General features: G+C 40.2%; 1 protein-coding gene across 6 annotated transcripts in view; it reads right to left on the bottom strand.

Annotated features, from left to right (window-relative positions):
• The window catches only part of lama2 (laminin, alpha 2), a 522,186-nt gene that overhangs the window by 16,801 nt on the left and 491,416 nt on the right, over positions 1-13,969 (bottom strand). For all 6 annotated transcript variants that reach the window (XM_061886159.1, XM_061886158.1, XM_061886155.1 and 3 more), the window contains 2 exons: positions 404-516; positions 1-70 (listed from right to left, as the gene is read on the bottom strand). The exon at positions 1-70 is cut by the window's left edge and continues 24 nt beyond it. In XM_061886159.1, the coding sequence (XP_061742143.1) occupies positions 1-70; positions 404-516 (183 nt within the window). The remainder of the gene's footprint in view (positions 71-403; positions 517-13,969) is intronic.

Here is a 13,969-nt window from a genome sequence, read left to right on the forward strand (position 1 = left end):
GTTGATCCTGGCCATGTAGAGAACAAGTCCTGACTCTTCTTTGGTTCTCAGTTCAAACTCCAATATCAACCTGAAACACAGAATGTTGACAATCAAACTAACTCCCTAAAGAAGGTTTAGTTATCAACACCATCTGTTGTATGTTTGCTACATTATACCAAATCAATATTTTGGCTTTGAGAAGAGAAAAAACAAACAATGCAAGTTTGATTAAAAGTGCAGGTTTGGTTTTGACATTATACTTTTTTCTCTTTTTTTTTTTTAAATAAAGGAAGGTTCCCTTTTTCGTCATTGTCCTTTAATCATGCAGTAAATTCTGCATTAAACTTCATTAAAGTAGAATGTGTGTTTCTGTCTATTCTAGTAGCATTCGTAGGAGTAATTTCCTGCTTCATCCACCAACCTTTCTCGAACTTTGACGTCATCAAAAGCAAAGCTCATGTGGCTGTTCTTGCTCAGTCCAAACTGGTAGGACTTCTCCAGAGCCGCGGGGGCCACAGCTGACGGACACGAGTCCTGGGGAGAGGACCAAACACACGTCACCGAACGACAACGCAGTAACTGTTTAATATTATAATATTCATAAACTACAACACATCACCTGTAAATATTTCTCTACTGGGAATCACAACCATTAAATACTGTACATGAATTAATGTGGAGGTTAGTGAGTACTACTCTGTGTGTTTTACTTTCAATCAGATAAAACAAACACCATTAGACTCTTCAGGATAACTTTACAAGTTGTAATTCAGGCTGTGGCCAAAAGATGTCAGTGTTGCAACAGAATTAAATCAACTGTAACTTTGCATTCTCAGCAGTTGGAACAATTTTTTCACATAGGACACAGAGGAAGTGGAAATAGTCTGTTCCAGCATTAACAATGGCCCCATTATGAAACCTTGACACACATATGGTGACATTTTTTAGGTCATACACAGGTTACTTAAACAATACAAACTATCCAACTTTTGATGACACAATATTTAACACTCTTAACAGTCGTATGATTGGCGACTCACTCATTTAACCAGTCTCGTATCCACCAAAAACCTGACTTGGGTTCAAACATATATTAAATATCTCAAAAAGTTTGAGATACTTTAAAAACTCTACAGCTGGCGTAACAAACTCGTTTTCATTGAAGGCCGCTTCGCAGGTATGGTTGCCCTCAGAGGGCTGTTTGTAACAGTGAATAAATAAATGTGTCAGGATTTTCCTCCTGATATTACACCTCCCGTCCAAAGGCAAAACCTAGTAACTCACTTCTAGCTGATTTTGAGAAAACAAAGGAAAACCAATCTATCTTGATGCTGTCTTACAAAGATCTACAAAGTCATCAAACGTATAGATGTTTTCTTGAGCTTTCATTTTCTTGCCGATTGAGCCATGGATTGAATCTGCTTTCATGAACGTGTGCCCTTTCTCCAGATATTTTATCACAATCTCGAGTGGGCCCCATTCTGCGTTTGCACATTGGGCAAGAGCCGTGTACGGCGTCCAGTTTTTATTTTGACCCCCACAGTTATCTGCCCAAAAGAGTATACAAGGGGAAGAATCAAGAACAATACATTTAATGAAGGTGCTTGCAACGTCCTGGGCCAATCTTCCAAATATCCCCTCGTGCCATAATATCACATAATCAGGTTGACCGTCGGCCCCCATTCGTGCAAATGTCTCATTAAAGACAATAAGGCGACTGACAAAGAAGCTCCCATTGGTCTCTTGAGATACTAGGTTTTTCTGTTGTACCCACGCAGTTATGTGGTAGTTGCTAGGTCCTGCCATGCGCGTAACAGCTTACTTACGGAACAAATTACAATATCGCATACACTAATGTAAAGCATATCACCTAGGAACTCCAAAATTATCATCAGCTCAGTTTTGACCAAAATTGACTTACTGGGTTTTGCCTTTGGACGGGAGACATGTACACTGCAGGCCAAAAGTTTGGACACACTTCATTCAATGTGTTTCTTTATTTTCAAGAATTTTATATATATATATATATATATATATATATATATATATACCGTATTTCCTTGAATTGCCGCCGGGTCGCTAATTAATTTAAAACCTCTTCTCACTCCTGCGCTTACCAAAGGCATGCGGTAAAAGTAAACATGCGCTAATTATTTTAAAACCCCCTATCACTCCGGCACTTACCAAAGGTATGCAGTAAAAATTTGAGTGTGACGTAGGGTTGAACCTTAAATCCTACTGAATAGCTCTTAATCCACTTCCCTTTATGTTACCGTTATTGAAATCAGCCTCCTCCATTTTGAAAATGATGACAGGGGAAGTGTCACTCGTGACGTCACGAGTTTGACCAGACAGTAATAGTAAGCATGCGCTAATTATTTTGTGAAGCGAGTTTGACCCGGCAGTAATTCAAGGCAGGCGCATACTATATGCCCTTGCGGCAATTCAAGGAAATACGGTATATATAAATATATATATATTTATATGTACATCTATATACATCTATATACACACATCTCCATCCATCCATCCATTTTCTATTGCTTATTCCAATTTTTGGGGTCGCGGAGGGTGCTGGTGCGTATCTCAGCTACAATCGGGCGGAAGGCGGGATACACCCTGGACAAGTCGCCTCCTCATCGCAGTATACACACATCTATTTACATCTATATATACTGTATATATATATATATATATATATATATATATATATATATATATATATATACCATCACCATACCATCACAGATGCTGGCTTTTGAACTTTGCGCCTAGAACAGTCCGAATGGTTATTTTCCTCTTTGGTCCGCAGGACACAACGTCCACAGTTTAAAAAAAAATTCTAACAAAATTATCCCACTTTTCCACTTCGCATTAGTCCATCTTAGATGAGCTCGGGCCCAACGAACCCGGCAGCGTTTCTGGGTGTTGTTGATAAATGGCTTTCGCTTTGCAGAGTACAATTTTAAAGGCCTACTGAAACTCACTACTACCCACCACGCAGTCTGATAGTTTATATATCAATGATGAACTATTAACATTGCAACACATGCCAATACGGCCTTTTTAGTTGAATAAATTAAAATTTTAAATTTCCCGCGGGGTTTCTTGTTGAAAACGTCGCGGAATGATGACGCATATGATGACGTGTGTTTGTGACGTTATTGGTTGGAGGGGACATATTAGCCCAGCACCACTTACGGCTAAAAGTCTTCTCATTTTAATCGCATAATTACACAGTATTTTGGACATCTGTGTTGCTGAATCTTTTGCAATTTGTTCATTTAATAATGGAGACTATAAAGAAGAATGCTGTTGGTGGAAAGCGGTGGATTGCAGCTGCCTTTAGCACAGAGACACAGCCGGTGTTTCTTTGTTTGTTGTGAAGCTTTAACACAGAGCGGTCAAGCAAACATTTTTCTCTACGTCAACCAGCATGTTTTTAGATGGGAAAATTGTGATATATATCTTACCGGAGACATCAGTGGATCACGCGTCCACCTGCATTAATGTCAAAAAAGGCAGCTGTCAGCTTGGCTCCTCGGCTTCTCTCTGAGACACTGGTGTGTTCACCGCAGCCATCCGACTTTGAGGTATGTCTTTATAATCTCACTAAAACACTAATAACACAATAAGCAGATAAGGGATCTTCCAGAATTATCCTAGTAAAGGTGTCTAATTACATCTGAAACGCTCACACTGCCGCCAACCGGAGCCATCGCTTTTTATTTTATTTATTTATTTATTTTTCTCGTCCTTCACTATCAATATCCTCATCCACGAATCTTTCATCCTCGCTCAAATTAATGGGAAATTGTCGTCTTCTCAGTCCGAATTGCTCTTACTGCTGGTGGCTCACATTATAAACATGTTCAGATGTGAGGAGCCCTCACACCGGTGACGTCACGCGCACATACTTCCGGTAAAGACAAGGCTTTTCTATCAGCGACCAAAAGTTGCGAACTTTATCGTGAATGTTCTCTACTAAATCCTTTCAGCAAAAATATGGCAATATCGCGAAATGATCAAATATGACACATAGGATGGACCTGCTATCCCCGTTTAAATAAGAAAATCTCATTTCAGTAGGCCTTTAACTTACACTTACAGGTGTAGCGACCAACTGTAGTTACCGACAGTGGTTTTATGAAGTGTTCCTGAGCCCAAGTGGTGATATCCTTTATACACTGATGTCGCTTTTTGATGCAGTACCGCCTGAGGGATCGAAGGTCACTGGCATTCAATGTTGGTTTTTGATAATGTCGCTTACGCGCAGTGATTTCTCCAGATTCTGTGAACCTTTTGATGATAATACGGACAGTAGATGGCGAAAACCCTAAATTCTTTGCAAATGCTTGTTAAGAAATGTTATTAAACTGTTGGACAATTTGCTCACGCATTTGTTCACAAAGTGGTGACCCTCGCCCCAACCTTGTTCGTGAATGACTGAGCATTTCATGAAAGCTACTTTTATACCCAACCATGGCACCCACCTGTTCCCAATTAGCCTGATTAGGATGTTCCAAATAAGTGTTTGATGAGCATTTTTCAACTTCCTCTGTCTTTTTTGCCACTTTTGCCAACTTTTGTGAAACATGTTGCAAGCATCAAATTTCATATGAGCTAATATTTGCCCAAAAAAATTGAGTTTACCAGTTCATAACATTAAATATGTTGTCTTTGCAGTCTTTCCAATTGAATACAGGTTGAAAAGGATTTGTAAATCATTGTATTCTGTTTTTATTTACAATTTACACAATGTGCCAACTTCACTGGTTTTGTATATGTATTAGATAAATGTACATATATACACACACATACACGCAGACACACACACTTGCACACTGTTATTTTACTGAGAAAACAACAGTGGTGCTGTTTTTCAATTTACAGTAATGCACTGTAAAAACAACTGTACATTTTACAGTACAATACTGGCAGTTCAGTTGGCAAATTTTTAGCAAAAATATGGCAGAGTTTAAAAAGTAATTTTCAATGGAAGTAATGTGGTGTAAATACCAACAATAACTTTACAGTAAAATTCTAGCTGCCAGTTTTTTGAAGTAAAAATCTACAGATTATTATAAGTAAGTTTGTTCATTATTCATCATTGAATTATTATGGCAGGACATTAAACTTCCTGTTCTATGGTCATCGTCACATTTCTCTTCTTTGCATCACAAAGTTAAATGAAGATCTAGTGTACATTGTTCATAATGTGAACGGGAAACATCGTTTGACTGACAGGTGACCCCAAAGCCTGCTGGACAATAAATGATTGGCTAATAATTGCTTTCCTTTCACCATAAATGTGTAAAACTACGAGTAATTCCGTATTTCAACACTGTAATTAACTGTAAACACAGTTGTGAAGTTACAGCACAGTTTTTATGAGTTTATTGTGGCTGTAATATTTATGAAGTTACAGAATATAGTTTTTTTTAAGTTTGTTATTGTAATATTTATAATTTATGTCATGTTTCATGTGTCACGTAAACCACAATGAATGGGGTCATTTTAAACCCCTTTCCTACTGTAAAACAATAATCAGCCAGTACCGTAAATTCCGGACGATAATCCGCTACTTTATTCTTACACTTTGAACCCTGCATCTTATAAAACAGAGTGGCTAAATTATTATTTTGTTTTCGCTAAAGGCCATAACATTTTGTGTTCAATAGTTTTCATTAAACCCAAGCAGAGACACTGAAAAGGTGTGTTATTGTTCGTGCTATGGCGCCATCTTTTGGACTAGCTCGCTCACTGCAGGTTCTGCAGTGTCCTTCCATTTAGTGCCGTTCAGTCTTCTAGCCCTCCATAGCGTTCTACTCGTACGGATTCTTCATTTATCACTCCAAGCAAGGTTTGTAAGTTTTACAATACAACTAAAACAATTCATACTTATTAAAATGTCCCATGTGGGATGTCTGTCCGAGTGTTTTCATGCATTTTTGTACGTACCATTGTAATGTAATCAAGCTAGCGTTGTTAGCACTAGCTAATATGCAAACAAGTTTAGGAGTATCTGTGTTACTATTATTAACTTACAATGGCATTCTTTTTGTGTAGTTTCAGTTTCATAAATTTACCAAATAGTCACTGTGGAGGATTTGAGTCTGTTTAGCCGATTGGTGAGCTAGCTTCCGCAGCTAGTGGGTCCATGATGTTGACTTCTGTTTTGTTTGATCAACCGTTTTACTGCCGTGTTACAGACACTGTTTAGAAACAAGTAAGGTATGTAAATAAACATTTACAGAATTTATTTGTGTTAGTAACTCATTTCAGAAAATATTTATCTTCATCTTATAGTCCGGTGCGGTTTATAGTCCAGAAATTACAGTACAATGATTAACCAGTAATTTACTGCAAATTACAATTTTTAAAAAAGTAAGATGTTGGATAGGTTCCAGCTCATCTGTGACCCTGAATCTAACTTGACCCCTGACTCCACTCTAGGACCACCTCGTTATGATCCGGCACCACCTTTCCCTCCCACCTGCATGCTCTTATGAGACACCAGTTATCAGTGTGTGTGTGTGTGTGTGTGTGTGTGTGTGTGTGTGTGTGTGTGTGTGTGTGTGTGTGTGCGTGTGTGTGTGCGTGTGTGTGTGTGCGCACCCTAATCTGGTCTGGTCTCTTGTTCCCTTTCAAGTGAGGACATTCCCCGCACGGCGACCTTGCTTTGTTACCGCTGACACTCACCTCTTATCAAGCTCTGTCTTCATATCCGCTCCTCCTCAACCTCTCCTTTCTTCTCCTCCTGCCTTCTCGCTCACAAAAGGGAGACGAGGCTCGCATAGAAGCTTTCTCTCCCCACTCCTCTTCCCTCCCTCTCCCGCGGCTTTTCCATTAAGCCGACAAAAGGCGCGAGTCGCCGTATTGAGAAAGACTCCTTTCCCTGCTCTTCAATGGCCGAGACCCTCGTCTTCTCCTTCCGTCCTTTTTCTATTCTCCTCATCCTCCCTTTTCCTTTCTGTCGTCCCCTCTCTGGCTTTCCATCAGGCTAACAATGAGATGCTCCTCCATTCAGTCTTTGCTTGGGGGTCAAACTGATACAATGTCGAGTCATTAAGTCACAGTGTGTGTGTGTGTGCGTACAGTGGGGCAAAAAAGTATTTAGTCAGCCAACGATTGTGCAAGTTCTCCCACTTAAAATGATGACAGAGGTCTGTAATTTTCATCATAGGTACACTTCAACTGTGAGAGACAGTATGTGAGAAAACAAATCCAGGAATTCACATTGTAGGAATTTTAAAGAATTTATTTGTAAATGATGGTGGAAAATAAGTATGTGGTCAACTATTCTAAGCCCTCACTGATGGAAGGAGGTTTTGGCTCAAAATCTCACGATACATGGCCCCATTCATTCTTTCCTTAACACGGATCAATCGTCCTGTCCCCTTAGCAGAAAAACAGCCCCAAATCATGATGTTTCCACCCCCATGCTTCACAGTAGGCATGGTGTTCTTGGGATGCAACTCAGTATTCTTCTTACTCCAAACACGACGAGCTGAGTTTATACCAAAAAGTTCTATTTTGGTTTCATCTGACCACATGACATTCTCCTAATCCTCTGCTGTATCATCCATGTATCCATTTTGGTATAAACTCAACTCGTCGTGTTTGGAGGAAGAAGAATACTGAGTTGCATCCCAAGAACACCATACCTACTGTGAAGCATGGGGGTGGAAACATCCTGCTTTGGGGCTGTTTTTCTGCTAAGGGGACAGGACGATTGATCCGTGTTAAGGAAAGGATGAATGGGGCCATGTATCGTGAGATTCTGAGCCAAAACCTCCTTCCATCAGTGAGAGCTTTGAATGGTTGACCAAATACTTTTTTTCCACCATAATTTACAAATAAATTATTTAAAATTCCTACAATGGATTTTTTTTCACATTCTGTCTCTCACAGTTGAAGTGTACCTACTATGAAAATTACAGACCTCTGTCATCATTTTAAGTGGGAGAACTTGCACAATCGGTGGCTGACTAAATACTTTTTTGCCCCACTGTATGTGTTGCCTGCTTTCCTCCAGACTTAAGGTTGAAATACCGCTCATCCCAAATGTTTCATTAGTACACAGAGGGCCTTGTTGGTCATACAGTAAATGGGCAATTATTACATTGCTTAATACTCCTTCGACCGTATTAGTGTCTGACACAGGGGTGTCCAAACTTTTGGACCAGGGGGCCGCATTGGCTAAAAAAAATTGGTCAAAAAGATCTCTTTCTCAAGCTTGGGTCGTCTACCAGAGGCCTGGGAGTTTGAGGGTTCTGCGCAGTATTTTGGCTGTTCCTAAGACCGCGCTCTTCTGGACTGAGGCTTCAGATGTTGTTCCTGGGATCTGTTGGAGCCACTTTCCCAGTTTGGGGGTGTTACTGCCCCAAGCGCCCCCACTACCATGGGGACCACGCTAGCCTTGACCTTCCAGCTGCTCTTTCAACCCTTGGTACTTCTCAGGTTTCTAGAGTTCCTTCTTCCTGATGTTGGCGTCAGCTGGGATTGCCACATCTATCACAACTACCATTTTCTGTTCTTTGTCCATCACTATTATGTCCGGTTGGTTAGCCAGGAGCTGTTTGTCAGTCTGGAAGCTGAAGTCCCACAGAACCTTGGCCCAGTTATTCTCAGCCACCTTCTGTGGTATGGCCTATTGGGATTTGGGTACTTCTATTCCATACTGGTTGCAGATGTACCTGTATACTATCCCAGCCACTTGGTTGTGCCTCTCCATGTACGCTTATCTAGTTAAGTGTGAAGTGAATTATATTTATATAGCGCTTTTTCTCTAGTGACTCAAAGCGCTTTACATAGTGAAACCCAATATCTAAGTTACATTCAAACCAGTGTGGGTGGCACTGGGAGCAGGTGGGTAAAGTGTCCTGCCCAAGGACACAACGGTAGTGACTAGGATGGCAGAAGCGGGAATCGAACCTGCAACCCTCAAGTTGCTGGCACGGCCACTCTACCAACCGAGCTAAACCGGTCCATCTAGCTAGCATCTCACAGCCTGCTACCATGTGCTGGACTGTCTCAGGGGCTTCTTTATACAGTCTGCATCTTGGGTATGATCTACTCGGGTAGATCTTGGCCTCTATGGCTCTTGTGCTTATGACCTGTTCTTGTGCTGCCATGATTAGTGCCTCTGTGCTGTCTGCCAGTCTTGCATTTTCCAGCCACTGGTAGGATTTCTTGATATCAGCCACTTCCTCTATCTGACGGTGGTACATGCCATGTAGGGGCTTTGTCTGTCCAGGTTGTCTGCTCCTCCTCCTCTGCATTTTCATCAGGGTTATGCTGCCTGAGACATTCACTTAGAAGTTCATCCTTCAGGGCCATTTTTCCGCCATTTATGAACAACATTTCTCAAACTATTGCAAGGAATTTAGGGATTTCGCCATCTACTAATAATAAGTAATATCATCAAAAGGTTCAGAGAAATCATAAGCACGCAATCGGCAAGGCCTGCAATCTTCAATCCCTCAGGCGATACTGCATCAAAAAGCGACATCAGTGTGTAAAGGACATCACCACATTGGCTCCAGAACACTTCAGAAAACCACTGTCAGTAACGACAGTGTGTCACTACATCTGTAAGTGCAAGTTAAAACTGTATTATGCAAAGTGAAAGCCATTTATCAACCACACCCATCTAAGACGGACTGATGCAAAGTGGAAAAGTGTTCTGTGGTCTGAAAAGTCCACATTTCAAATTGTTTTTGGAAACTGTGGATGTCGTGTCCTCTGGACCAACGAAGAGAAGAACCATCCGGACTGTTCTAGGCGCAAAATTTCAAAAGCCAGCATCTGTGATGGTATGGGGGTGCATTAGTGCCTAAGGCATGGGTAACTTACACATCTGTGAAGGCACCAATAAGGCTGAAAGGTCCATACATGTTTGGAGCTACATCAGTTGCCATCCAGGCAACCTCAATCAATCAATCAAAGTTTACTAATATAGCCCTAAATCACTTGTGTCTCAGAGGGCTGCACACACCACGACATCCTCAGCTCAGATCCCACATCAGGGCAAGAAAAAACTAAACTCAATTAGAAGACAATGACAAATCTTGGAGGGGACCGCAGATGTAGGGATACCCCCCCGGAAGACCGGTGCAATGAACATCGAGTAAATCTAGCATAATATTGTGAGAGTCCAGTCCATAGTGGATCTAACATAATATTGTGAGAGTCCAGTCCATAGTGGATCTAACATCATATTGTGAGAGTCCAGTCCATAGTGGATCTAACATAATAGTGTGAGAGTCCAGTACATAATGGATATAACATAATAGTGTGAGAGTTCAGTCCGTAGTGGATCTAACATAATATTGTGAGAGTTCAGTCCATAGTGGATCTAACATAATGGTGAGAGTCCAGTCCATAGTGGATCTAACATAATAGTGTGAGTCCAGTCCATAGTGGATCTAACATAATAGTGTGAGAGTCCAGTCCATAGTGGATCTAACATAATAGTGAGAGTCCAGTCCATAGTGGATCTAACATAATAGTGTGAGAGTCCAGTCCATAGTGGATCTAACATAATAGTGAGAGTCCAGTCCATAGTGGATCTAACATAATAGTGTGAGAGTCCAGTCCATAGTGGATCTAACATAATAGTGTGAGAGTCCAGTCCATAGTGGATCTAACATAATAGTGAGAGTCCAGTCCATAGTGGATCCAACATAATAGTGAGAGTCCAGTCCATAGTGGATCTAACATAATAGTGTGAGAGTTCAGTCCATAGTGGATCTAACATAATAGTGTGAGAGTCCAGTCCATAGTGGATCTAACATAATAGTGTGAGAGTTCAGTCCGTAGTGGATCTAACATAATATTGTGAGAGTCCAGTCCATAGTGGATCTAACATAATATTGTGAGAGTTCAGTCTGTAGTGGATCTAACATAACATTGTGAGAGTCCAGTCCATAGTGGATCTAACATAACATTGTGAGAGTCCAGTCCATAGTGGATCTGACATAACATTGTGAGAGTCCAGTCCATAGTGGATCTGACATAATAGTGTGAGAGTTCAGTCCGTGGTGGATCTAACATAATATTGTGAGAGTCCAGTCCATAGTGGATCTAACATAATATTGTGAGAGTTCAGTCCATAGTGGATCTAACATAATATTGTGAGAGTTCAGTCCGTAGTGGATCTAACATAATATTGTGAGAGTCCAGTCCATAGTGGATCTAACATAATAGTGAGAGAGTCCAGTCCATAGTGGATCTAACATAATAGTGAGAGAGTTCAGTCCATAGTGGATCTAACATAATATTGTGAGAGTCCAGTCCATAGTGGATCTAACATAATATTGTGAGAGTTCAGTCCATAGTGGATCTAACATAATATTGTGAGAGTTCAGTCCGTAGTGGATCTAACATAATATTGTGAGAGTCCAGTCCATAGTGGATCTAACATAATATTGTGAGAGTTCAGTCCATAGTGGATCTAACATAATATTGTGAGAGTTCAGTCTGTAGTGGATCTAACATAACATTGTGAGAGTCCAGTCCATAGTGGATCTAACATAACATTGTGAGAGTCCAGTCCATAGTGGATCTGACATAATAGTGTGAGAGTTCAGTCCGTGGTGGATCTAACATAATATTGTGAGAGTCCAGTCCATAGTGGATCTAACATAATATTGTGAGAGTTCAGTCCATAGTGGATCTAACATAATATTGTGAGAGTTCAGTCCGTAGTGGATCTAACATAATATTGTGAGAGTCCAGTCCATAGTGGATCTAACATAATATTGTGAGAGTCCAGTCCATAGTGGATCTAACATAATAGTGAGAGAGTCCAGTCCATAGTGGATCTAACATAATATTGTGAGAGTTCAGTCCATAGTGGATCTAACATAATATTGTGAGAGTTCAGTCCGTAGTGGATCTAACATAATATTGTGAGAGTCCAGTCCATAGTGGATCTAACATAATAGTGAGAGAGTCCAGTCCATAGTGGATCTAACATAATAGTGAGAGAGTTCAGTCCATAGTGGATCTAACATAATATTGTGAGAGTCCAGTCCATAGTGGATCTAACATAATATTGTGAGAGTTCAGTCCATAGTGGATCTAACATAATATTGTGAGAGTTCAGTCCGTAGTGGATCTAACATAATATTGTGAGAGTCCAGTCCATAGTGGATCTAACATAATATTGTGAGAGTTCAGTCCATAGTGGATCTAACATAATATTGTGAGAGTTCAGTCTGTAGTGGATCTAACATAACATTGTGAGAGTCCAGTCCATAGTGGATCTAACATAACATTGTGAGAGTCCAGTCCATAGTGGATCTGACATAATAGTGTGAGAGTTCAGTCCGTGGTGGATCTAACATAATATTGTGAGAGTCCAGTCCATAGTGGATCTAACATAATATTGTGAGAGTTCAGTCCATAGTGGATCTAACATAATATTGTGAGAGTTCAGTCCGTAGTGGATCTAACATAATATTGTGAGAGTCCAGTCCATAGTGGATCTAACATAATAGTGAGAGAGTCCAGTCCATAGTGGATCTAACATAATAGTGAGAGAGTTCAGTCCATAGTGGATCTAACATAATATTGTGAGAGTCCAGTCCATAGTGGATCTAACATAATATTGTGAGAGTTCAGTCCATAGTGGATCTAACATAATATTGTGAGAGTTCAGTCCGTAGTGGATCTAACATAATATTGTGAGAGTCCAGTCCATAGTGGATCTAACATAATAGTGAGAGAGTTCAGTCCATAGTGGATCTAACATAATATTGTGAGAGTCCAGTCCATAGTGGATCTAACATAATAGTGTGAGAGTTCAGTCCATAGTGGATCTAACATAATAGTGTGAGAGTTCAGTCCATAGTGGATCTAACATAATATTGTGAGAGTCCAGTCCATAGTGGATCTAACATAATATTGTGAGAGTCCAGTCCATAGAGGATCTAACATAATAGTGTGAGAGTTCAGTCCGTAGTGGATCTAACATAATATTGTGAGAGTCCAGTCCATAGTGGATCTAACATAATAGTGTGAGAGTTCAGTCCATAGTGGATCCAACATAATATTGTGAGAGTCCAGTCCATAGTGAATCTAACATAATAGTGTGAGAGTTCAGTCCATAGTGGATCTAACATAATATTGTGAGAGTCCAGTCCATAGTGGATCTAACATAATATTGTGAGAGTCCAGTCCATAGTGGATCTAACATAATAGTGTGAGAGTTCAGTCCATAGTGGATCTAACATAATAGTGTGAGAGTTCAGTCTGTAGTGGATCTAACATAATATTGTGAGTCCAGTCCATAGAGGATCTAACATAATAGTGTGAGAGTTCAGTCCGTAGTGGATCTAACATAATATTGTGAGAGTCCAGTCCATAGTGGATCTAACATAATAGTGTGAGAGTTCAGTCCATAGTGGATCTAACATAATATTGTGAGAGTCCAGTCCATAGTGGATCTAACATAATATTGTGAGAGTCCAGTCCATAGTGGATCTAACATAATAGTGTGAGAGTTCAGTCCATAGTGGATCTAACATAATAGTGTGAGAGTTCAGTCCATAGTGGATCTAACATAATATTGTGAGAGTCCAGTCCATAGTGAATCTAACATAATAGTGTGAGAGTTCAGTCCATAGTGGATCTAACATAATATTGTGAGAGTCCAGTCCATAGTGGATCTAACATAATATTGTGAGAGTCCAGTCCATAGTGGATCTAACATAATAGTGTGAGAGTTCAGTCCATAGTGGATCTAACATAATAGTGTGAGAGTTCAGTCCATAGTGGATCTAACATAATATTGTGAGAGTCCAGTCCATAGTGGATCGAACATAATATTGTGAGAGTTCAGTCCATAGTGGATCGAACATAATATTGTGAGAGTTCAGTCCATATTGGATCTAACATAATATTGTGAGAGTCCAGTCCATGGTGGATCTAACATAATAGTGTGAGAGTTCAGTCCGTAGTGGATCTAACATAATATTGT

This window comes from Nerophis ophidion, linkage group LG24 (assembly GCF_033978795.1).
Source record: "Nerophis ophidion isolate RoL-2023_Sa linkage group LG24, RoL_Noph_v1.0, whole genome shotgun sequence".
In the NCBI taxonomy this organism is placed as follows: Eukaryota; Metazoa; Chordata; class Actinopteri; order Syngnathiformes; family Syngnathidae; genus Nerophis; species Nerophis ophidion.